The sequence below is a fragment of the Galleria mellonella genome, unplaced genomic scaffold (genome assembly GCF_026898425.1).
Source record: "Galleria mellonella isolate WM207_F2 unplaced genomic scaffold, CSIRO_AGI_GalMel_v1 utg40, whole genome shotgun sequence".
In the NCBI taxonomy this organism is placed as follows: domain Eukaryota; kingdom Metazoa; phylum Arthropoda; class Insecta; order Lepidoptera; family Pyralidae; genus Galleria; species Galleria mellonella.
Genome location: NW_026442094.1, coordinates 1157333 through 1184218, shown reverse-complemented (window position 1 = coordinate 1184218; position 26886 = coordinate 1157333). Strand labels below are relative to the sequence as shown.

Genomic DNA, 26886 nt, shown 5'->3' with positions numbered 1-26886 from the left:
TTCACAAATATTTCTATTGTTATTTAGATACCAGCGTCGGTGATAAGTAGCGTCGGCAGCACTGTGAGCCTTTCGCAATCCACCACAAATCCAACCCCTAATATAACGATGGCGAACCCCACGAATCCAGGCCACGGTAGCAGCGGGAATGCGCCGCAGCCAGTCAGTCAACAAACACCTACTCAGGCGCCGGTGCGCAACTTGCCCAAGAAACGGAAGTTTGATCCTTCCGAACTAGAGGAGATTGAGCGAAATTGCATGAACAACATTGCAGTGACCGCTCCGCTGCCTGTGGAATACCAACAGCAGAATACACAACCTATATTGCAGCCATCTCCTATAGTTCAACAACCTTCACCGCCTACAGAAGTCAAACAGTTTTCAATCCATTATCCGAATATAGACCTTTCTGAGTGGCGGGACCATAGGGTGTTGGCGAAGCAGCGCGGGCTGTATATACCGGGCGTCATTCGACAAGCGGAAGGATGCAAGGTGACCGTGGAGTTTGATGGGCAAGAGAACGAACCCGTCGAGTACAGTGATATATTCGGGAAGAACAAATACGATGTGATTAGTGATGCGAGCCCTCAAGTGATACACTTGTTAGTTGGCTCCGCGTGTGTGGTGAGGACTATGGACTCGAGTCGGGAAAGTGTGCAAAATGTATTTGTTGAAGGACTAGTTTTTGAAGTGCTTAGTTCACCTATCAGGATAAGAGTCAAGGTGAGAAAGTTTCAATACTATTTACTTAATTTGTAAGATTTTTTAAATAATGTTATTATGTTTGTAACAAAGCTCTTGCGATACTGTAAGGGTCTTTTTATAATGGATCAAAATGGCATGGTAACCCCGCCTGCGCTATCGGTATACATTGGCGGGGTACCAGTGAGAGATGATAAGTGACAATGAAAAGGCAGGTTAGTTAGTCTATCGTGACTAATTCAACGATAAATTAGTTACGATAGTTTTCAGGGGGATTCAAGTGGAGGTCGACCTGATAGGGGTATATTGATAGCAATGGGGACTAACCTGCCCATTACTAACAATCCCTTCCTTCTTACTTTAAGGGTCTTAGGTAATTTGCATAATTAGGAGGACATCTAATTACTTTTATTTTCTTCTGATAATGCTATCTTTTACTCTCCATAAGATGAGCTAACAGAATGTTTAGCATATATTGTTAGTCCTCTGGTATCCATTGTTTATAGATATGCTTAACACATACTGATCATTTTGTTGTGTCATGAAATGCAGTGGCTACCATTGTTTAGACCTAAGCACAATAACTCATTGCTGCTATCTGGTAGAAATAGATTAAATTGTGGTACCTAAACTATCTATCTGTACATGTCCAGACTATAGGTCTAAACGACTTACAAAACATTTCTATCTCTTTTGAAATTTATACCTGTTTGATCTACTATGGTTTACTACATAGCATGGTCAGTCAATAATGGAAATTTACAAAAAAAAAAAAGACTATATTAAAATAAAATATACAATAAGTATTGTACTATAAAAAATATTAACACATAATAAGTTAAAAGTTCAATGTATAGTATCCTTATATTTCCATTGAATATTATAAAGAAGTAAGCACCACATAAATAATTATTTTCTGTAATGAACAATGAACTAAATAAATATTGATATGTTATATGAATAAATTTGTTATTATTAAATTTATCCGCTAATAGTATTTCTGACAAATGACATAATACATACTTTATTACTGTTACTATATCCGTTAGAAGCCTTTTACATTACGTACGTAAGTTTCCATAATAATTGTGCAATAGTTAAGTTCGAATTTTACGATTATGTGTATAGCTATTTCGTATTAATCTTAAATTACTATTTTCTACTTTACTTTTTATTAGTAAGTGTAAATAAGTATTCGAAATTTATATTGTTTATGAATACTTTATAAATTCACAAAACGTTATAAGTTTATTAAAATGTAATATAATCTTATATTTGCACGTAACACATGCCTTTCAGAATTAGGAAAACCAATGAAATAGACTATTTCCAGATGGCGTATCAAAATCAAACGTTTATCAGTTTCTCAAGTTAAACTTTCAGGTACATAACTGTGAAAACTGTATTCATTTTGATGAAGTAGTTTTTGCGTGATGCCTGCCTATACAGGTGGACTGACAGACAGATAGACAGACAGACAGAGACAATATTTTCAAAAAATATTGGTTTACTTTAGTGCTCCTATTAAAACTTCTATTATTTTTTTAAATATCTTTTATGTATCAGTTACAATTTTATTATATTAGTAAGATTATCATAATCAGATACATTGTACAATGTCAAGCAAGATTGTCTTATATTGTATTATTTATGCAAATGTGGATGTGTAAATCGTGTAGGGTCGTTTAAAATCTACTAAATTAGATTCTGATAACCCATAATAGTTTGTGATATAGGCATTCTTTATTTTATTTATGTTTATGAGATTTAAATGATTCATAACACTGTCGCCATATCGTATACTAACTACTAGTACCATGCCAGAGAAAGTACAATGATCGGCTGTTGGGGGAGGGTAAAGGGGGGGGGGGGGTCACCAGTCTGAGGTAATCTTTATTTGGGACTATTCCCAATAGCCCATTGATTTATATCAAGGAATGCCCTTTGAATGTAATTGTCCAGTATAAATAAAAAAATCGTTGTCATCACATTAAATAGAAAGTTTCGCTGTATATATTATCGTAGGTTGTAATATATGTCTACCGTAAGTTTGCTCATACACATTGTATTCTAGTATTTTGATTATTATATTGTAGAACTGTAAACTTGAATAATTCCCGCATCGAAATTACGAGTACTTACAAATAAATTTATTAATCATAAATGCTTACTTAGTAGTACTACAAAGTAGTAACAAAATTATTTGCGAGCATTACAGAAACGGCCTTTTTGTACGACTTGAAAGTCTTATTTGAAATTTAAGTTGAAAAAGTATTATATTATAGATGATATTTTCGAAAAGGTTTGGTACAAAAGGGGATTTGTTAACAATAAATAGTGTTGGACTGTTTGTAACATCGCGGTATTAGTTAAGTAGTTTTAAAATCAGTAGACATACTTGCGTCGTCTATGTGGCAGTTTCCATAAAATCGTTGTATTGATTTATATTATTATTATGTGTTAATTCTAGTAGTTTAATTATGAAATGTACGACACATTGCTGACATATATAGACATCCCCCTTATTTATAAAAATATCAAACTTATTATAAATCTATTTTAGCTATTAAACTCTTCTGTCTCTTTCCTTTAAAATAAATTCCCAATTTGAAAGAAAGTGACAAAACATTGTAATAGAATCGTAGAAGGTTTTAGTTTTTATGAATAATCCCTTATTAAGTGTGCATTTGCATAATTTACAATAAAAAAAAAATCACGTTGTAGGTATGAAGCATCAGATATAAGTAGATAATGTAATCTAAAATTTTCGTAATCCTATGTGACGTTTTTATTAGTATCTACATGAAAATTTACAATTTCATTTACTTTTACTAAATGTTTTATGTACTTTAGTAAATAAATATCAGTTGATATTTTTCTATTTACTAATTATAATTATAAACTACAAAAAATAGTGTTCGTTTTTGATGAATGAATGAATTTCTAAAACATTGGTGATAAGAGTTATTTATTAGTATTAAATATCTTTTCGCACCAACCCGTTTTAATGATAGGTACCAAAAATGACTTTGTTTTTGGTCGGCATCGAAATTTATCTGTAGTCCAACTAAAAACTTTTTTTATGCTTTATAACGTTTCAGTATTCTAACCGTGTTGGTTTTATAATCTTTTGATTCTTATGAGAAATAGAATCGAATGACATGAAAAAGATTTTGTATAAATTAACAATTTAGTAAGTCTCCTTGCTGACTGTACATTTTCCTAAATTCTGCCAATGCAGGTTAAATTACATCACAGAGGAGAACTTTTACCGATATTTTTATAATTCTTAATTACATTTTACTATAGTTACAATAGTTATGGAATCTGCTTTTATTGTCGTGCCTCAAATATTCACCGTATGTATTTTTGTAATGTAAGAATATGAAATAGTATCCCGTCTACACTATTAGTTTATACTTGCAGGGTATCAGTAAGGAATGATAGGTGAGGATGAAGTCCGGTTAGTTGGCCATCGTAACGAATTCACTTGGTTACCCACAATGATTTCCTGGAAGACCGCATGGAGGTTGGTATGATGGCTAAACAGGACTTAGATATCCCATAGCCAGCAATATAGAAGGTATAGCTTGCCTGACCTGCTTTTCTCATTTATTATGTTTTACTGGTGCCCCATCAGCGTATACCGTTAGCACAGACGGGGTTAACACTCCATTATTATCTATTAAATGGAAAAACAATATTATGTAATTTGTTTGTATTTGATGGCAACTGTCTACAATAAAACGTACATGTGTTAATAAGCAGGTGACAGACGGTGAGATATGCAACGAGATGGTGGAGGTGAAACGAGCGGACATCAGGCTGCTGCAGCCGCCGTGGGCCGACGAGCTGGAGGATGCCGGCTCACATCCGGTCACGATGGCCGGTCACAACCTGAACGTGCAACACGTGCACGTGCCGTCTGTGGTGAGTGATGTCATCCCCCACTAACTATTAGGGTTCCCAACTTTTACTTTTTTAATATAGTTTCTTTTTGTGGATAAAGTTTAATTTTATTTTTTTTATTGTTATTGAAGAGTCACGCGATTGATCACGATCTCACCTTGAAGGAAAGCGATGATGTGGTTTAAATAACATTATCGGTTATATTATTTTTGTAAAAATGAACATATGTTTTAAAATACTAGTAATTACATACTTGCAATTTCGTCTGCGTGACGCGTGTATAATGAAATTATAAAGAGATATTGATATTATTAGAAAAACATCTGTATTCTTTCACAGTTATAATAAATACTTGGTTTCACCGTTCAAGGCATTTGCGAAAGTTTGTTTTCTTCGCACAATCAAATATGTAAGGCTTTCATTTAGCCAGTTCTATTTGTGTTTTAATTGTAAAAAAAAATTGAATAAATAATACTTTTTCTCTAGAAATTGTCAGACGGTGCCTTTTTATCTTTATCATTTGTTTAGGAACTGATATCGATTTAAGATCGATATTTATGATGCGAGGTGAATAATTATAGCACACATTCAAAGTCCGTCACTACGTACGTTGACAAAAAAGTAATCATGTGATTTCACAAATGCGAACAAATAAAATGCTAATAATAATATCTAAGGTATAGTGCCGTAGGTAGAGCTCGCGTATCTTTTAGTAACCTATTTCTAGCATCCCATTCTAGCTCAGATTTACACTGGTAAAGTGAATAAGTACAGCAGACAAATATTATAATGTTGTTTACATTGATCAAATAATTGGAAGTCAATTTGGTTGAGAAGGAGATTTTGCAATGAATATTTAAATCGTTATGGATACCCCGTGCTCACTTGCTCTATAACAACTGTGAAAATCAGTTAAAATAAGTATGAAATTCTATTAAACTATGAAGAGTAGAAAAACGAACATTCAGAAAGAAAAATATTAAATATAAAAAAAGGTCTATCGCTAACAACAATTAAGACCACCTCTACATATCATATCAATAATTTCACATCAGAAATATAATAAAGAAAGCACAGCTGTTTCGCTGCAGAATAAATCGATGAGAGAAATACTAATGCAGACTGTACGAAGCCTCCCTCTAATGGATAGTCGCGTAGTTATAGTTTATGCATTGCAACTCTAAGTTTATAAGTCGTCAATTATACATATCTATTGGAATTTTAACACATAACAATAAATACAAATACAAATATCTTTATTGTGGGTCATAGGGTCAGATTAAGGTACTATGCCAATTAAATAGTATCTCCATTTTCCCCTATATAAGCGTATAATATATTATATGAAACAATTATAAATTAACTACATGCATTATTTAACAATAGATAGAACAAAACATTTAAAATTATATAGTGAAACAAAACAAATTAAAATGAGACAATATATTCGACTAATGATGATTATAATAATATATATTTTTATATAATATAATATTATATAAAAATAATAAATCAACATGTCCTTGTCCACAGCCATTTCAAATAGGCGACGGTCCATTCTACACATCGTCACCGATGCCCGGTACCGGGCAGGTGGTCACCGTCGGCGCTTCCTCCAACGGTTCCATGGATTACGGCGAGAGTGACGATGACCTTCGGCGGGAGGACATTATGTTCCCCAATGACTCGCAGATGGGTAAGTGGTTCGTTACCTTTTATTTATTTATTTATTCTTTATTGACCACATTATAAAAAATATCTGGTATAATAGGCGGACATTTTTTTAGGATGGCATTTATAAAAAAAAAAAATGTTTTGACAAAATTAGTATGAGACTAAGATGGGAGAATATATTTTCAATAAAAAAAAAAAATTATTATACTTCGACGCAGATGACAAATCCTCTCATTTATGGGGGTGGCCTATGGTCAGTACTGGTCAGTTAACGGCTAATATGATATGATAGGCAAAGATATCGCGTGACATACACATACGCGCAAAAAATAATAATTGTAGCGAAGTCTTCATTGTTTATTGAAAACAAAAATAGTTTTTTTTTTTATTTTGTTGGTTACTAAATATCACTCATATTTATCAGGGTCTTTACTAAATTTCTGTTTATTTAACTAATTACTAAACCAGATTAGTGAGTGAAGTAGTAATAAATTTATAGGTACAAAGTTTATGTATTTGCAAATAAATTAAAAATACCGTTTGACAGATTGCAGTAATAGCAAACGTAGCAGCTTGCAAAGCCGTGGCAGCACATCCAGTCTCATCGAGCGCAGTCTCACACCAAGATCTCAACCCCCTACTCCCAGGTGAGTTTTACTATGTCGTAAAATGCTAGTACAGCATTTCTATGACTTGTATAAAGTGTGTTGGTATTGTTTTGACGAGTATAAGAAAATAATAAAGTTACAAGATGAGTAATAATTTTATTCAATATTTAAAGTGATATAATTTTTATATTTTTTAAATTAAATGTAATGGTCCATCATATGGCAAGCGGTAATTGCCGCGTCGCTATGTATGAAAAACATCATGGATGAGATATAATCCTATACCTATAAAAATATCCTATATCGCCTTTCGCTCTTGATAATTCTCATGAATTTATGAAGGATAGAATGCTATGATATCGTTTGTGTCTACAGTCTACCTGCCTCTTCGTCTGTATGACCAAATGTTTATTGCATCTATGTGTATACCAAATTTCATTAACAATTTGTTAATCCTTTGAGGCATTAAGAGGCAATAAACAATCAAATTCAACAACCATTTTTACATTTATTATATTAAATAAGGAATCTTGATATAAAAAATCTTATATAATTGATTTAAAAAAATATATTGTACTGTTGTATTGTAGTGTTTGCTTCAAATGAACATAGAATAATTTGTGTGCCAATAAGTGACTAAAAGTGGGACAAACCGTTTACTGGGTCAGCTGGTATAACTGTAAAAAGATTGTGTTCCACAAAAATAAAACCGATTTTAGTCCTGACAAAACCATTTTGATTTAAAAATTAAATTATTAAACTAATTTTGATAAAATTTCTATGAGACCTATCTTTAATTATATCTTAGCAAATAAAAAAAGAATCTTTAAAATCGATTTATAACTGACTGAGTTATAAGTTATAATACGGATTGAGAATTTCCTTCTTTTTAAAGTCGATTGAAAAGTAATAATGCATATTGTGGGTGTCGTAAGACGCGACTGAGGGAGGGCAAGGAATGGGCAGCAGTGTCCCTCTCAAAACATCTCTAAAGCCAGCGGGTGCCAATTCGCCTGCCAAGCATGGTAACTACTGGCAAAACCCCCTAAGGGGAAGGCTTATGTTCAGCAGTAGATCATTAAGGGCTGATACAATGATGATGATGATGATGAATGCATATTTTATGTCGTTGATAGATCTCAAGCGGCGACCCCGCATAAGTATAAGAAGGGCGACGTGGTCTCTACGCCAACGGGCATCCGTAAGAAGTTCAACGGCAAGCAATGGCGGCGCCTGTGTTCCAAGGACGGCTGCACGAAGGAGAGTCAGCGGCGGGGTTTCTGTTCCCGGCACTTGTCGCTGCGTGGAGTGCCCCGCTCCTCCAACACTCCGCTCGCCCAGGGCTCCACGCATACCTCGCACCAGAGGTATTTCTTTATTCGATCTCATATTTCTCCTTTTATGATTGGAAATTCTTTATTTAAATCATATTTTTTATATCCTGCTCCTATCATCATCTTGCACTAGAGCTAATTCTTTATTTAAATTTCATTTTTCAAATCTTGGTCGTATTGTACGATATATGGAGATGTCGTTGACCTCGTCCTGTCATCTCGTCGTACGAATAGTATGGCTTGACAGCAGAATATTCTGCATAATATTACTTTTTTTTTATCTAGGTTATTTAACCAAGTCTTAAATTTCCAAATCCAAATTATGCAACTATAGTAACGCTTGTAAGCATTTAATTTTAAATTTTTACAGTTACACAGCAAAATTTCACTTTTAAGTCAGCCATACTAACACGGCGCATCTGAATGTTTAGTTACTATTGGTAGCTCAGTATTTTTGTCTTTATTGAGTTTTAGATTTAAAATTTTATATTCTAATATGTTTTATAGAATGGGGAGATTTTTAGTTTTGATTACAGCCAACAACTTTGATATATTACATGTATTATTGATAGAGATGTACTCGTATGCACGGTATAGTTGCAGCGGCAATTGTTCCAGAAGCAGCAGCAAGTCGCTGTCGTCGAGCGGCACGGGCGTGGAGGGCGACGAGACATCGCGCGAGTCGGACACCACGCCGCCTCACTACCGGGTCACGGGCCGCTTCGACCCCGACGAGACAGAGGCTGCCAATATGCTCGGTGCGTGTGTTGAATATTAGTCGCATCGCATCTTAGTGTCAGGCTTATTGGTATTATATTACACATATACATAAAGTTATAGGTAAGGAAAAGGTAAAGGAAATATATGTTTATTGTTGACAAATTTTACTCATGCTTATTGTTAAAATTAGTTTAAAAAATATTAAACGCATAGCGTCAAAGTGACCACCGTTTATTTAGTTATTTACTATACGAGGTTTGTCCGGAAAGTACGTATAAAAGTTTTTTAAAAATTTTATTTTACAATTATTCAGGTAAATCAATTTTATCCCCTTCAAAGTACTCCCCCTGTGACATAATGCACTTGTGCCAACGCCGTTTCCACTGTGAGAAGGCTCCTTGAAAGTCCTCTGGTTGTAGGTTTCTCAGCTGCCCCGTCGTAGCTTTTTTTATCTCATTTATGTCCCCCAAATGCCGCCCCCGAAGTACCAATTTGGTTTTTGGGAACAAGAAGAAGTCACACGGGGCCAAATCCGGCGAATAGGGGGGGTGTTCGGTCACCGTAATGGAATTTTTACTCAAAAACTCACGGACAACAAGAGAGGTGTGGGCAGGGGCATTGTCGTGGTGAAGAATCCAACGCCCCTCTCGCGCCAATTCTGGACGAACTCGTGCCACACGAGCTTTGAGGCGTCTGAGCACATCGACGTAGAATTTTCCATCAACTATCTGGCCTGGAGGGACGAATTCTTGATGGACAATCCCCCGAACATCGAAAAAAACAATCAACATTGTCTCGGCCCTCTCTGAATCTTTTTAGCCACTTGTGGACGGTTGGTTCCTTCACAGCATCATCCCCATAAACTGTTCTGAGATCGGCAAAAATTTCACGGCCATTCTTGCCGAGTTTCGAGAGAAACTTGATTACGACGCGCTGCTCTTCAACGGAAGCGGGCTCCATGCCGACGGGGTTTCGTTAAGAGGTAACTTCACAGATGGCGTGACAAGCCAGTTCGCACGGCACGGAGGTCAGACCAGAAGTGAATCATTGTTAGGGACATAAGGAAGGGGTCCTGCGCTTACCTGGCCTCCCCACTCCTATTCCAGAACACTTTTATACGAACTTTCCGGACAGACCTCGTATAGTAATAAAATCTATACAGTATATCTTCTTCATCCTAAATAGTATATGTATGTCAAATTTCGTAACGATTCGACAAGTCTTTGAATATCCAAAAGATAGAAAATAATTATATGAATTATTATAATGCTAGTGAGAATTTCATTGTCAATAAATATACAATTAAAACATTATAAATATTTTAGTGGCAATTAAACTTATCAGGGTTACATATAGCGCTTCACTATTTGTCCTCAATGTACTCAGTGTACTCAATTGTACTAGACATTGCTTTCATATTTACATTACTATAGATAGTGAAATATCTAGTGATTGTTTAGTTACTAAAACGCCAAACAGTCGTGCAAGGTGTGGTCGTGCTAAAGCTGTGTGTGTGGTGTGCAGTGTCGCTGGGCAGCTCGCGGTCGGGAAGCCCGGGCGCGTCGCCGGTGGGCGGCGGGTCGCCCGGGCTGCGCAACAACGTGTTCGTGCCCATCTCGAGCCCGCAGCCGCAGCCGCAGCCGCAGCCGCCGCACCCGCTGGCGCACCCGCACCCGCACCCGCACCCGCACGCGCACGCGCCCGCGCACCACGCGCACCACGCGCACCACGCGCCGCACGCGCACGCGCACCACGCGCACGCCGCCCACGCCGCCACGCTCAACCACCACCATCTCATCAGGTAACATTTATTTCAATCTGGCAACTATACCATTGTATATATTTAATATACAAATAGATATTAATGAAATATAATTACAATGCATTTTATAGTAGTATAAAAATATTTTAAATACATATTTATAGTTGAAAGTGTCTACCTTCAAGTCAGATTCTTTATAGAGTGGGCAAAGAGAATTATGAATCAAGAAGCTAGATGTTTGAAGTGTCTCATGTATATGCGTAAGTTCAGACGGCAAAGGTTTAATTTAAAGAATACTAAATAGAAACCAGTTTTATGGACACAATATGTTTCGAAGTATGTTTCAACATTTGTTTATTTAACTGACATGATTTATAGTTTGTGACAGAAATATAGCTGACTCCCATATAATCTTGTATATACATACTTTTTACTTCCAGGCCAGAATTAGTACGACCAAGTAGAGTGAGTTCCCCAGTTAGTGGTGTAGCCACTAGCGTCATCAGGGTCTCACCGGCCCCTTATTATCAGGTATTTAAACTACACAAAAACCCAAAACGCATAATTATTACATATAACAATAACAACAATAAAATATTCTTTCAGACTGAAAATCGCAATGGATCTTCAACACTCCACAACAACACCCAGTCTAATGTAATCGGCGTTCAAAGTTCAGGTTTGAATATTCAGAGCACCGCACAATCCGGTCTCAGTGTACCCTATTCAACTACGTTACAGTCTTTGCCGTCGAGTATATCCCTCAATTTAAATACTATAAATACAAGCTTACAAACGAGTGTTGCGAATACGATACGCAGCACAAGTAATGAAATCCCCCATAATTTAATCATCCAGAGAGGCATTCCTTCGTCAAACGGGATAGATGTAGAGCAGATATATCGCCAGCAACCGCTACACATCCGTAATGGGATCCACGAATACCGACGCGAGGAAGTATCGCCCCCATTGAATAACCATGAGAATTTTTTAAATAGAAGAGTCTCGGAGTACGATGAGGATTCGATTCCTCAGCGAGAGAACACCATACATCGCATCGTTATAGAACAGCGGCCGCCGGAGTTATCCGAGACTCGAGTGATGGAAGACAACAAGATAATAAAGCCGGCGCCGCTCCAGGCACGCGTCCTATCGCTTGTGGATCCGGACGCGAAGGACCAGAGAAAAATTTATGTAATACCCCAGAATATTGAAAAGAAATTTGTGCTGATAAAAAACGAACCAGCGGACACTATTCAGGTGAGATATTGATTTATTACTTTTTCATTTAATAATATGATGACATTTCTATGAAAATTGAATTAAAAAAAAAAACTGTTTTTCACTGAGTCCGAAAAATTTTAAGACTATATGCTTCATTCCCGTCTTTGTTATGTAAAAAATATGTAACTACGTATTTTTAATTGTAGTAATAGAAAAGAGAAATGCATTATATTATTACTGTGATATAAATTACAATAAATAATACACTCCCAGCGTAAACTGCAACAGTATCTATGACGTTCTTGTATTAGAATTAATCTATAACAAATACAATTTCAGATAGAGCAGAAGATGAGTCAAATAGCTCAACAAATAAACAACAATGAATCAGAACCGGAACACAGGGTGCTAGACAATGGAGATCACGTGAGTGTGACGATATTTTTAAGCAACGAGTGTATTCCGTGCATTGTAGCATACTGTGGGTGACAGCTAGTTGTTTGGTTTTCTGTAAAATGCCAGTATAGAATGAGATATTCGAAGTTGATAATGAACTGATACTTCTTCTTAATCAAATTGTTTTGTCGAATATGTTAAATCTTGTGTATAAATTACATATTAGTAACCTCGCATATAATTGTTTACTTCGTAATTGGTATGATGTATTTATATTAGTTAGATATTCTGGTATAATTTGAATTGTATCATTGACTTTCAAAAGTAAAATTGGTATACTCCTTTTTCGTATCAAGATTTCAGTGTTTTGTCTCGTATTCTACAGAATATAACTTTTATTATTATATTTAAATAACCCTTAGACAAAAAATAAGTATTTATTGGTCTAATAACAATCCTTGATGCAAGAAAAGGTTGGGGGCGTTAAATGTTCCTCAGTGTGTCTGTGTCTATACACATAAACATTGTTACAGAGTTAATTCCATATTTAGCTTCGTACGAATGTTTAAAACTTTTGTAATTCAGTAACTTTCTTTGTTTTGCAGATAAACAATGTGAACAGTAGCGCTGTTATAGTGCATCCCAGTCAGTTACTACCTGTATTGCCGCCGCCCACTTCGCACACAGCTATTATTGGTAATCCTGTTTATTATTATGTATTTATTCGCCTTGTTTATTAAATTTTTTTGTAACCTTACAAAATTTAATATGGGATAGTCATTTATCATCAACATAATCAGTCAGCATCCCATGGCTAGGCACATGTCTTTCCCAAGAATGTTAGGAAATTATAGCCTGAATATTTATTGGATGTTTTACTGTACATACGATGTAGATAACATACGATATCTATATCATAGTGCATATCTTACAATATCGTTCATCATATAATTCAATGAGCTGATATATATGCCTTGATAATATCACATTTTATGCGCAAATACTGTTTTTGTACTAATAAGAATTACAAAGAACGTCTTATCTAAGGGAAAGTAGTTGTATATGAATTACAGTATGGTTATAATAGAACATTGTTGAAATTTCTGAACAATATGAGTAAACCTATTATGAAGCTTGATATTTGCTCTGTATATGTTAAAAAGTTTATCTGGTAAAAGCCAAAACTTGAAGTCCATTGAAACGTAAGTAATGTGGACATATCAATCGGACTCCACTTAGAGACAGTACCAACAAACAACAAAAGTCTAAATTAGTTTGTCGGACTTACGAGTTTCTGCTTCCTTAAGCGTTTAGCGACATGCGATAATAAATAACAGCTATAAATAAATGTCGAAAATCATTGATATAGTTACCTAACTACATATATCTGGTACAGAAACCTTTCCGTTCGTTGGCAACTATTGCACTCCTGAAAATTATGCAACATGTTTAAGCTATATAAATTCATCTTAATAGTTCTTATTTTGATTTCTCAAATCCTTTCAACAATATCGATCATTGTGTCCTATCTAAGAATCTTTTCCGCTATTAGGTCAGGTAAAAATAAGATCAATATCTGTTACAGTGTCAACAAGCGGTGTGGCAGGCAGCGTATTCCCGTGGCAGTCGCTGGTGCCGCTGTTAGGGGGTTCCCCGCCGGCAGCGCCGCCTTCGCCCCGCACGCCGCGTACGCCGCGCACGCCGCACACGCCGCATACGCCGCATACACCACACACTCCACATACACCACACACTCCGCACACGCCCCATATAAAGTCGGAGGACCAAATCAAGACTGAGAATACAGGTTAGTTTTTAATTAAACATTATTTCAGATGTATCCGGCTCGAAGGATTAAAGTGCCGGCTCGAAGGATTAAAGTGTTGGCTAGGGAAAATGTGAGAATATTAAATATTATTTAGGGCATATAAATTTGTTTAAAGTTCTGTGTTCCATATGATATAAAACACAGGCATTTGTTGTCGACATGTCGCTAATCTGGATCCAAAGGTTACTTGTCATCGCTAGGCTATATATCTGATTGTTATCTTTGTATAAAAAATGCTTGTTAATTTATTGCAGGTGACACAGCGCCACCTATCTGTGCGGAGGAGGACGACGATGTGTTCGAGAGCGAAGAGCCGAGCAGCGGCTGTGACGAGACGAAGCGTCGTTCTCATAGTCTCTCCTCGCTCAACTCCCCTGCTTCTGCGCATGAGAAGGTAAATATATAATGAAGTACAATGACCGTATTAGAGAAACACTTACTAGTGTCAGTTTATAGGCCACCTCGTTGTGTACGAAAATATGGAAAGTTAATCATATTTATAAAGTTTGTATTATACAATATATTTCATCAAAATCCAAAACACCACATCATTAATGTTTAATTTTTATTCTTGAAAGAAATTAAAGAATGAAAATTCTTTATTGTTTCTCTTAAATAAAGATAGGATGGAAAGGTTTTCTGGCAACCTTAAGATGGAGAAAAATAATTATACTTGCTTTAAACTTGTTTGTGATAGATCCGTACGGATAATAAAATTAAAAATAAGAGGAGCATTGTTGTACATTGATATTTAGTATTAGTGCTTTGTTTATTTTAATTTCAGAAGGAGCGACGCATACGGCGTCCGATGAACGCATTCATGATATTCTCGAAGCGTCACCGCCAGATAGTGCACCAGATGCACCCCAACCAGGACAACCGGACCGTCAGTAAAATCCTCGGCGAGTGGTGGTATTCCCTCAAGCCTGAGGAGAAGCAGAAGTACAATGAGCTCGCCAGCGAGGTGTGTGAGAAAAATTACATTCTTTGATTTTTGGAGGGTGCCCCAACATACGTCATAAAATAATGTCATATCGTGTATACGACCTCGATTGCGAAGAGTATCAAGTCCGAGACCTGGATACATGCCTGGTCATAATCTTCATACATTATGTTGGCTCAAAAATTCAAATGCTTTACGAATTTATGTTGAACACGCTCTATTTGCATTATCGTAAATATTGTGTTCCTTATAACACTACAATATTCAAGAACACTTCGCATATATGCAAAATAAAACATTTTTATGCATGACAAATCAGTGAAGGGTCATGACAAGTAACGTGATACGAGGAAGTAAGTTTAGTCCGATGCGATTAGATATAATAGGTAAAAAGTCTATCCAGGTCTTCTTGTAACTTAAGGTAATATTTATAAAAAAATAAAATAAATCATACTGCTAACATTCCTATATTCTATATATACATTCCAAAATTTACAACTGTTCTTTAGGTGAAGGAAGCTCACTTCAAAGCTCATCCTCAGTGGAAATGGTGCAACAAGGATCGTCGAAAATCATCCAGTAGTAGGGACCCAACTGGTTCCATGCCTCAGGTATGTGTTTTTTTTTGCAACTTAGAATGGTAAACAAACTGACAGCCCACCTAATGGAAAGTGGTAACCGTCGTCTATAGACATGAGCAGTAGCATGGACATAACAGAGTATACTGTTTCGCCCATGATACCCCCCATGCGTTGAGATTCCTGAGGACTTAGATTTTATTCCTCTGTACCCTGTAAATTCACGCCATATCCCACCCTTCAAAACGTGTGTTTCGGTTACCATGCAAACACAACTGCTTCACGGTAGAAACACGAATGGGACAGAGGTACCCAAGCAATCGACTTTTGTACAAAGTCTCCCTCTGGTAAAATAATTTTAAATCAAAATAACTGATATTGGCATAAATTTTTATTTAAAAACTATTTTTTTTATTGAACATAATTTAATTATATTTAATTACGTGTACACAGAGTCCACGTACGCCGTCGGAGGTGGCTGCCGGCGGCGGCGCGGCGCCGGGCGGCAGCGACGTTCCGGTGCCGGTGGCTGCCTACGCTCATGCCGGCTCGCCGCCGCTCAGTGACGACGATCAGCTCGTAAGTGTTTACTGGCTTATGCCTGCGATCACTTTATATCTGTACCAGCTTTCATATGCATGGATTTCGGAAGTAGGAATACGAATGAAATAGATCACTTTTAAATGGCGTATAAAGGTATAAGAAACACCAGGTTTTAAGTTGAAGCCTCAGAAACACAACCATGAAAACCGTACTCAGTATAATTGTCTGATACATAGAACAAACAGACAAACACAAAAATTCTGTGTTTCTTCTCTTGGTCTTATTAAGGTCAGGGATCAAGGTTTTTAGTTTTTTATTATTATGAAAATTATAAATATATATTAATCAGAAAATTAAAATTTTAACTAAATTTCGTTATTATTTATCGTAGATGCCCCAAACTCTATGCGACGAGCCAATTCCGCCACCTCAAAATGTGGAGATTGATCTGAAATGTGGCGAAAAAGTGACCGATTCGGACTCTGAGGGGCACGACGCTCGTGAATATTTGCCCCACCATGATCACACCAGAAGACCAAAGCCGATTAAAGCCAGGTATATATATTTACATGTCGCAATAGATTTATATCTATACAGAGTGCAATCAGTTACACTTTAGCAGCCTTTTTAACTAACTTCAAAAAAAGAGGAGATTCTCAATTTTTTTGAAATCTCAGAATTCGGTCATTTATGGATTTGGAAAATCCTTTTTTTTCTAAAAGGATATTTGAAAGAAAGGAAGAACGAAATATTCAAATAAGCTTAGATTTAAGCATTTTTGAATAATAATTTTTTTCATTATCACCGATTAGGAACACAATTTCAGCCAAGAAGAACTAGCAAGAAATTCAGCTGTCACGTTTTAAAAAAAAAAACATTATAAAAATAATAAATTTGTGTGGATATAAAATATTGAGCAGTATCAATCAGTCAATCAATCGGTTCAGCAGTTTAATTTTTAAATCAAATTGGTTTTACCATGATTGAACTCAGTGTTTTTTTTGTGTTGAACAAAATCTACTTGTCTATAATCTAAATTGTATATTTTTGTTCAAAGAAGTCATCAAATTAAGACGCGAAGTATTTAATTTATTGATTGTTTTAACCAATGTTTCTTAGAAAAAAATGTTCTTTCACTGGTAAAAGAGTTCTAGAAGGATGATAATAATATTGATTTTATTCAGTACATTTATATGTATTATCGCCATCGACAGGGAGTTCACCCTCATACCTTACAGCCTAAATGGTCGCGTACAACGCGGTTTCAGAGATGCTTTCTCCCACGAACACTCAGGTTATGGAATGAGCTCCCTGCCGAGGTTTTCCCGAGAGACTACAGCATGGGGTTCTTCAAAAGGGGGATAAAGAGGTTTCTTCAGGGTCGGCAACGCGCGCGTAATACCTCTGGTATTGCAGGCGTTCATAGGCTACGGTAACCGCTTACCATCAGGTGGGCCGTATGCTTGTTTGCCACCTCAGTGGTATAAAAAAAAATTTACTCCGTTATAGCTTTTAAATAGACTAAATATAATATCGTCATTGTTTATGTTATAATTTGGAGGCGGGATTTGAATAAATGAAATATGAAAAGCTTATCGTAGTTGAATTATATCGAGTCGCATTATTTCAGTTGATTACTAAGTGTATTATACCAATTTTAATTAAATTATACATATAAAAGTTTACGTGATTAAGAATTTCATATTTTTACATAAGGGCTGGCTCGTCTGACAATCTTCTCGGAGGCATCACGGCATCGAGTCCCGGTGGCTCTAAGGTGTTCCAGCCGACTGGCGGCGCCTTCAAGTCCACCCACGCTGACAATGGTATGCTTATATACATAACTGTATCTGTATACATAGACTGAGAATATATTTGGAAATATATACGTACATGCTTGCATATGTAATTATTTTTACATATTTTTCTACACTATAAATATGAAGCGCACAAGGGATGTTTATATATTTAAAATATTCACGCTATTTTCCCAATGCAGTAATGTACTTTGTTTGCTCCAATTCAAATATAGAATAGTTTTTTATACTGATAAGAAAAGGATACTAGTAGGTAGTCCAATAGGGACCAATATAATGCCAGGTGAACTGGTAGAACTATAGATGGCATATATTGTGATTATAGTAACGATGGAAATTAGCCACAAGTACTCCATTGTGGTAGCGGATAACGCAGATGATAGGGGGGGGGGGAAGGAAGGCACTGTTAGTAATAGGGTTTAACAGCTCCATTGCTAAAAATATACCCTATCAGGTCGACCTCCACGTGGTATCCTTGGAAACCATAGGAGCTAATTCTTGTCGAATTCGTCACGATGGGCTAACTGACCTGCCCTTATCCTCACCTATCATCCCTTACTGGTGCCCCGCCAGAGTACACATATAGCGTAGGCAGGGTTACCAGTCCATTATCATCCATTAAAAAAAACACACAATAGACGCTGCAATAGCTTGCTAAGAAATCAATTATATTTATTTTTGCTTTTTGAATCAACTTGTTTGGTATTATGTAGTAGTTAGAAAAATATTTTGTTATTGATTTGTATTCCACGGCCTCTCTTGTAATCTTATTTTTTGTTTATCACGTACCAATTTTTTATGACTGATATATTAGTGAAAGTACTATATTATCAATGTAGATAATTTTTATACATTCTCTATGTACGTCATGTCATTCTGAGATAAACTGCGATAAATAATATTTGCATATGGATTATACATACAAATTGGAATTGTTTATAATAGATAATATTGAAATATTTCACAATAAAATCTAAAAAAACCTATGAATGTTTGTAATAGTGTTTTTTTTATTGTTATTATTGTGATTAAAAATATCTTTCACAATGCAGACTTGTGAAAGATATTTTTAAAATATGTAGAAGAGTTATGTATATTGAACACGTTCAGTACTTTATGACTATGCTTTTCTGGAATTTGCAATAAAATTCATTCATTCATTCATGGAATTCTAAGTTTCAATCTTAGAAAGTCTTTTATATTTTTATTATTGGTCATTATTAAATTATTATGGGATCTGGGTATTGTCCCTTTTTTTTATTGTTAGAGCACAGGGAAATATACTTTAAGAAAAGATGTGTATTATGGCACTACAAATGTATGTTACGGCATGAGTACCGTAACATACGCGCAGCTCTAAACATACTAATATAATTTTTTGTCTTTTACTTCGTACGTGTGGATTTTAAAAATACGAAAAACAAATAAATCAGTTCTAGATAGCATTACAAGATAAAACATACATAATTTTTTAAGTTAAACTATTGTGAAAAATCGTGCACTAGTTTTAGCGTAATACTGGAATAAATAAACACAATTTCAAAAAATATTGTTTTGTTTCGACTGCTTTTATTAATTGCTTAGCTATAATTTCATTATATTAGTAAGATTGTTTTATGTTTAACCGCAGGTGAAAACCATAGACAATGGACGGCGTTCACAACAGTAAACAAAACAAGTTTACCGAGTCAAGTGCCGAGTTCGCCGCACCCCTCACAATCGATCGCGGCCAGCACTCAGAGTTTAACGAATAGCGTCCAAGGGATATCTCTTAGCACTCCTAATCTAGCTACTCAAGCGGCTTTAGACAACGCTATAGCGTCGATAATGAACTCCCCGACTTCGTCTAGTGGTGTGCAAGTTATATCGAGTGGAGTGTCGATACCGAGTCAATCGATCGCTCAGACGCCGACGTCGACCGCCTTGAGCAACGCTTTGTTGAAGAGTGTTACGTTGGTGAAGAGGAATCTTGGCGATAACGCCACAGGTAGAGATTTATTCTATTTACAAAGTTGATATTTATCTATATTATAATTTATTTTTTGTTGATATATATTATAATTTATGTGTTACTCTATAATATTTAGTAATAATAATATTATTCGCCATGTGGTTGTCGTAAGAGACGACTAAGAAGTTGAGGAACTAAAAGGTTGAGGGATGGGCAGCAGTGTTCTAACTGCGGTTGCCAAGTCACCTGTCAAGTGTGGCAACTACTAGCAAACCTCCCCTTATGGAGGAGGCTTATGTTCAGCAATGGAATATTAACGGCTGATACAATTATAATATTAATATTGTTTGTGTTGAAACTTTATGGTTTGTTAACGTCGTTTGCCGAACGCTGATAGAAAATAGTCAATTATGTATGTGGCAAAGTAAGATATCTGTAGGAATGTAGATAGTATAATGGGTATGGAAAGAATGAGAGAAAGAATGCGTACCTGCTCATACATAACACTTTCTCCCCTCCAAACAACGTTAATACTGTATAGTTCTTTAATGAATGACGTTAAAATGATAGTCTCGACAATACTAATAGGTAACAATAGTAGGGTGTCACTGAATGGTAAGGACGCAATCTAGTTAGTTAGCCCATCATGACAAATACACTAGTTTCTTGGAGGTCAGTTCTAATTAAATATACCAATAAAAAAAAGGGCATTTAATTCTTCAAAAACATTTCAATATAAGATTGGTATCGCCTAGTAAGCACCGCGATGCCTGTTTTCTGTGCTACTGTTTTTCCATAACCAATAGGGCTACTAGATTCTAATTCCAACAATCCTGCCTATCCAGGCATATAGTGTTCTCACAATCGCAATTATATCACGCAGGCCCACTAACACTATCGTTGGACGCGTCCGGGAACCTGCTGATAAAAGCGAGCCAGGCCAGCGAGCCACCCGTCACGGTCGCCGCCGAGCCGCAGCAGTTGCACTACGTACAGCTACAGCGCGTGTTCGTGCCTGCGTACAGCGCTGCCGCTGGTCAGTACACCATACTGAGCTGTTTATTTCTTCCCTTATTTATTGTAGTGAATAATTTTTTCTTATGCGCTAAATTCTAAACTTAAAAGAAATGTGACAAAATATTCTAATATTTATAGATATTATAAGAAAAACGTACCATGTGTGCCCTGGCATTGTAATGGACCATCCCTTTCTTTTCCGTGCGTGTCGTTAAAGGCGTCTAAGGGAAGGCGGAGGATGGGCAGCAGAGTCCTTCTTAAAACATCTCTAAAGCCTGACTATGTCTATGGATAGTCAACGGCTGAAATAATAATATAATAAAATAAGAAAAATACTTGTACTCTTTTACAAAAAGTTTTTATAATAAATACTTGACCTCTTTTATCATTTAGGGCACTATCAAAGGTTAATTTTACACTAGTTTTATCCCGTGTAATCAATTGAAGGTTTTGTTATGAAATGTCCTTCAATGCTAAATACCATTGTTTATATATTGTTTAACACTCAGTATTATGTTACGATTCCGTTTTTACTCTGTAAATTAAAATACGTAAAAGATTTTTCTAACAAAGCATAGGAAACATAAAATTGTGTCTTTGAATTAAAACACTCTCCATTTAACTAATTTACGCATGTTTTTGATTTTGATTTATGAAATAATGAAATAATTTGTGTAAAAATATTTGAAATTTATTACAGAGATAGACGCGAACAAGACCCACAATAGCCAAACTGCTCAAAGCGCGCAATCTGTGATAGTATCGCAAAGTAACAATCACACCGTGCCTAAGACGACCACGTAAGTTAACATCATAATGTTTACAGTTAGCTCTGGCTGCTCCTGGCTGGAATATAAGGGAAAAAGAAAAAAAAATTTTTTTTTTATAGTTTTTATATAAAGCGGCCAGATACAATTATTCGATAATAGTAAAGTTGAGTAATATACAATAGTTAGAAATAACTGCAAATAGTACAAAAATAAAAAACAGTGCTAACCTTCGCCTATAGACATAAACAGCGTTGCTATTACTAAGGACTACGATGATAACATCGCCTTCGTACTATGTAATTTTACTGTCACATTCCACTTTTTAAATCGAAACATAGCCAAGCAGTTTAGCGGCAAAATACTCAGTGGGATAGAGGTACAAGCATACGACATGTACAAGTTTCTTTCTTGTAATAAATTTAGTTTTAATTATAGTCCTCGTAGATGAAAAATATAATTTTATTTTTGCATAAAATTATCATTAGTAAAAGTTGGTGTTAGAGTATTGACTCGAGATATACATAGTATAAAGCAAGGAACTGTGGACAGGCAATGGGAGACTCAGGAAGAGGAGACGCGGCCATTCCCGCTAGCACCGACGCCAGCGCAGCTTGGACGCGCACCGCTACAGAAACGACTTAGCAGAGGTATAATATACCTATATAGACTTTACATTAGTAAACTCGGGCAAATCTAAGGATAAATAGAATACTATTTATCCTTAGATTTGCCCGAGTAGTCAGACTCCATACTTATGACTGAAAAATAAAGAATGAGTGAATGAATGAGTATACTTTATTTGCATTATACAATAAGGAAGTTAGAAAAAAGGATGTATTCGGATCAAATGTTATTAATTGAATTCCTGATATAGTTTTGTATTAATCCATTTTTGTATAGTTGTTGTTTCAAACATTTTTTACGCGACTGCCCAGAAAAATGAGTGTAATGTTTTCAGTGTTTTAGTATATGTGAGTTCTTTTATTCCACCATAATTTTTAAATGTCTGAACCGATTTGGATGTACCCCATAGGGTATCGTTAGAATTCTTCCATCATCCCCAGTAACACGGGCTTTAAACTTTTCGAGAATAGTTCTTTGGCATGTCAGTTGGATTTTATTTACTTTGTCGCTTTTTACAATCGGGTATATATATATATTTTCGATGTACAGGTACGTCGACTGGATCGACTGGCAGCAACGAGCCGACCGTGCCGCGCACCGAGAGCGGCCCGACCACGCCGCTAGACGCGCCCGAGCCGCAGTCGCCGAAGCACACTGATAACCTGCCCAGTCCTTCCCTCAAAAAGAGCCTCTTCAAGAAGGGGAATGAGGACGGACGTGATAAGTAAGTATTGCCATAACAACTGTCTGCTTGTATGAATCTGCTGATTTTCACCATCGTACTACCTGCCATAAACTAAAATTTCATCCCAACCATCTGGACGAGTGGCGGTCTTCCACCGTGCGTTTTTCAAGGCACTTTCTTCCACGCACAACCACTCTTTGGAATCAACTTCCAGCAGCAGTATTTTCGAACCGATACGACAACATAACCTTCAAGAGCATATTCCATTTTAAAAGGCCGGCAGCACACCTGCAATGCCTTTGGTGTTGTGGGTGATCATGGGCGGCGGTAGTCACTTACCACCAGGTGAGCCGCATGCTCGTTTGCCGCCTGTGTTGTAAAAAAAAATTAACGGTCTACGTGTACTTGCGTACATTCAATAGAATTTAATGAAAAGTAACTAAGTTTTGTTGAAATTATCATTGACACGTTCTCCATTTTAAATTAATTGCCGTATGATCCCGGCATAAAATAGGCCTCCCTTTTCTTTCCCGTGGGTGTCGTAAGGAGTGACTAAGTGAGGGCGAGGGATGGGCAGAAGTGTTCCTCTTAAAAAATCTCCAAAGCCTAACTGCGGTTGCCAATACGTTTGTCAAGCATGGCAACTTCAGGCAAAACCCATTAAGGTAGAAGCTTATGTTCAGCAGTGAATAGTTTAGGGCTGATATGATAATGATGACGTTCTTAAATTAAAATATTTAATCTTTTATTGATTTCTAATTACTATTAGGCGTCATCAGACTCGCAAGCTCGGATTAATTACACGTTTGTTTACTTTTTTTCTTTACTTCTGTTAAAACAGATCAATATGTTTAAATATATTTATGTTTTGCAGAGTTCTAGAGACGGTGAATTTCGAACAGAAGTTCAGTACTCTTCCGCAGTTTAAACCGGAGGCGTGCAGCCCCAGCGCGATGGTGGTGCCCCGGAGTCCGCAGTTGTATTTGAGAAAAAAGCATAATAAGATCGGGATGGGTAAGTACTTTTGTTAAAGTATCAAAATTAAGAATAACTTTATTTCATTGAACAAGATTAGCCTATGATACAACATAGTTTCATAACTATGTGGGGACATCCCCACACTAGACATAGCCAGTCTCATTTAATAAATTATTTTATTTTAATTTGTGATAGTATTTATTTCTTGATGTAATTTTTTTTACATAAATTGTTATACTTAAATTTCGTTAGCACTTCGTTGCTTCTAATATCTTTTACAATGGACATGTACATTTTTGATTGCTTATATAATTTTAAGTTATACAGAATTAGTTGTAAGTGGTATACTATGTTAATATCAAATAATAATTTTAATGAACTGACTGTGTAGTTTGGAAGGAGGTAAAATTATTTATAGTTTAAATTTAGTTATTTTGGGGAAAGTTGTTCAATTTTATGAATACTATTATTAGATTAGGTTTAGGCAATATAATACAATGAATAAATATAATATAATTATAATATAATATAAATATAATATAATATTATTGCAGACGAAGAGGGCACTGTGGTGACTGCACAGCTAGAATCAGAGGTGATAAACGGCAACGGAATGCCGACCCCCCACTCGTACGGCACCCCCCACACTACCACTAAGCTGGTGGGGAACACGTTCTTTGGCCCGGATTTCAATCTCGACTCGTATAGAGGTGAGTATCGCATAGTACTTCTCTAGTGAATTTTGATAAAATTTATTGATATAAACTTTACTGGTATTTTTTTATGTAACTTGGAATGGTAAACAATTTGACGGCTTACATGACGAAAAGAGATGACCATCGCCTATAGATATGACCAGTTGAATGGTTATTACGATATTATTTAAAATATATTTAGTTGTTATTGTTTTAATTTTTGTAGAGGTTCAGATAAATAATATCAATTCAGAACACCACACTTAAGTTAATTTAGAAAAGTTTGTTTCGTAGATTAATTTAAACTTAGGACATGGTTTACGCAAACTGCGTATCTACTAGAAGTACTTAAAAAATTACTCAATATGACATAAAACCTGAGATGCACACTGTGCACCAGTAACAGAAAATAATTTTTATATTTTTCTCTAAATTTATATTTCATAAGGAAAAATTTTTAAATTTTAAAATGTCGCGTTTGAAATTCAAATATTTTAAATTTTTTCTATACTACTATGAGGGCAAATAAGCATATGGCTCATTTGATGGTAAACGAGGGTATCTGATAGGTCTATGAAACATCTCATCACTAATCGGCGTATGTGTATTTACAGTTGAGGTAGCATATTTTTTTTTTATACAACTTAGAATGGCAAACAAGCTGACGGCCCACCTGATGGAAAGTGGTAACCGTCTCCTATAGACATGAGCGGTACCATGGACAATATAACAGAAAATATACTGTTTCGCCCATGATACCCCCCATGCGTTGCCATTCCTGAGGACTCAGATGTTATTCCTCTGTACCCTGTAAATTCACGCCATATCCCACGCTTCAAACCGAAACACAGCCATGCAAACACACCTGCTTCACGGTAGAAATACGAATGGGACAGAGGTATCTAAGCAATCGACTTATGTACTAACGTACTAATGAGTCCTGTTCCCGTCAGCCTCGGAGAGTATGGAGGAGATGTCGCCGCGGACGCCGTGCTCGGGCAGCGCGGGCGCGGGGGGCGGCGCGGGGGCCGCGGGGGGCGGCGCGCGCGGCGAGGCGGGCCACCGCCGCGTGCTCGAGCAGCGCCGCCAGCTCGTGCTCAAGCTGTTCCAGGACCACGGCATGTTCCCCTCCACGCAGGCCACCACGCAGTTCCAGGTCGCTCCCAACTACAACTTGTTCACTTCTCTTGTTATTGTGCGCTCGTTGCGTACTAAGCTAAGCTAAGCAATATTGAAACAGAGATATTTCAATTTTAACCCTTTTAGTGCCATTGATTTTTACTCATATCTACTTAAAAATGCCAAAGAAATATTTGTCGTGTTGGTGTCATTGACCCTTGTCTCTTAAAAAAACTGTATTTCCTCCAAAAATTATCCAATTTTAATATTCTTTTTGTATAGCAAGCTAAACAGCGACTGATTTGACGAGCGCTATTACGCTCGTGGCATTTTTAGTTGCAATGCGTACGAGCGCGATGGCACTCGTCGGCAATCAAAGGGTTAAATTCTACAGTTGTCTATGTATATATGTAGTATGTTGAATTTTGAAGTTGATTATTTCAGCTTCAATTTTATGTAGAGAAAAAAATATAAATCATAAATGCTTACCTAAAATAATATCACAAAGTAGCAATGAATAATTAGTGAATGCTACAAAAAAAATTTTGCTGCTTGTTGTAAACAATTTCAATCTTAAATTATAAAACAAGTAAATAGGATCGAATTCTGAATGTAGGTTAAAATATTTGCAAGTACAGTTCCATATTTTACATTTTTTTTATTATTTATTTATTAATATTTTAGGCGACGTATATGGATATATTCCCTACAAAAATGTCCTTGCAACTGAAGATTCGCGAGGTGCGACAGAAGTTGATGGCGCAGTTGAATCTCACGCCACACTCCGAAGTCAACACGCCTACAAGTAAGATTTCAAATAATTCTACTACCTATTATTATAAACAAAAGTTGATGAGGTCAGCTCAGGGCCATAACAAGACCCAAGATAGATCTAAGATAGGGAAAAATAACTTCTTGGTAGGGCAGAAGTCATAATTGACTGCGAAGAAGCGAATCTATCCAATTTTCTTGGTACTTTTCATTTTAAGGTTGAGCATTGCCCCTCAAT

The 26886-nt window shown here is 36.2% G+C and overlaps 1 protein-coding gene across 8 annotated transcripts in view; it reads left to right on the top strand.

Annotated features, from left to right (window-relative positions):
• LOC113520436 (protein capicua homolog) overlaps positions 1–26886 on the top strand; it is a 46909-nt gene that overhangs the window by 14678 nt on the left and 5345 nt on the right. For 2 of the 8 annotated variants that reach the window (XM_052898168.1, XM_052898170.1), the window contains exons 3-28: positions 28–723; positions 4468–4632; positions 6145–6307; positions 6833–6932; positions 8030–8260; positions 8831–8985; positions 10472–10748; positions 11150–11969; positions 12273–12359; positions 12935–13025; positions 13915–14136; positions 14412–14551; positions 14942–15121; positions 15610–15711; positions 16132–16257; positions 16613–16776; positions 17938–18047; positions 19669–20025; positions 20873–21025; positions 21707–21806; positions 22326–22423; positions 22950–23124; positions 23960–24099; positions 24618–24773; positions 25712–25914; positions 26562–26682. In XM_052898168.1, coding sequence (XP_052754128.1) covers positions 28–723; positions 4468–4632; positions 6145–6307; positions 6833–6932; positions 8030–8260; positions 8831–8985; positions 10472–10748; positions 11150–11969; positions 12273–12359; positions 12935–13025; positions 13915–14136; positions 14412–14551; positions 14942–15121; positions 15610–15711; positions 16132–16257; positions 16613–16776; positions 17938–18047; positions 19669–20025; positions 20873–21025; positions 21707–21806; positions 22326–22423; positions 22950–23124; positions 23960–24099; positions 24618–24773; positions 25712–25914; positions 26562–26682 — 5332 coding nt within the window. The remainder of the gene's footprint in view (positions 1–27; positions 724–4467; positions 4633–6144; positions 6308–6832; positions 6933–8029; positions 8261–8830; positions 8986–10471; positions 10749–11149; positions 11970–12272; positions 12360–12934; positions 13026–13914; positions 14137–14411; positions 14552–14941; positions 15122–15609; positions 15712–16131; positions 16258–16612; positions 16777–17937; positions 18048–19668; positions 20026–20872; positions 21026–21706; positions 21807–22325; positions 22424–22949; positions 23125–23959; positions 24100–24617; positions 24774–25711; positions 25915–26561; positions 26683–26886) is intronic. The other 6 variants (XM_052898172.1, XM_031914638.2, XM_052898171.1 and 3 more) reach the window with 6 other exon arrangements.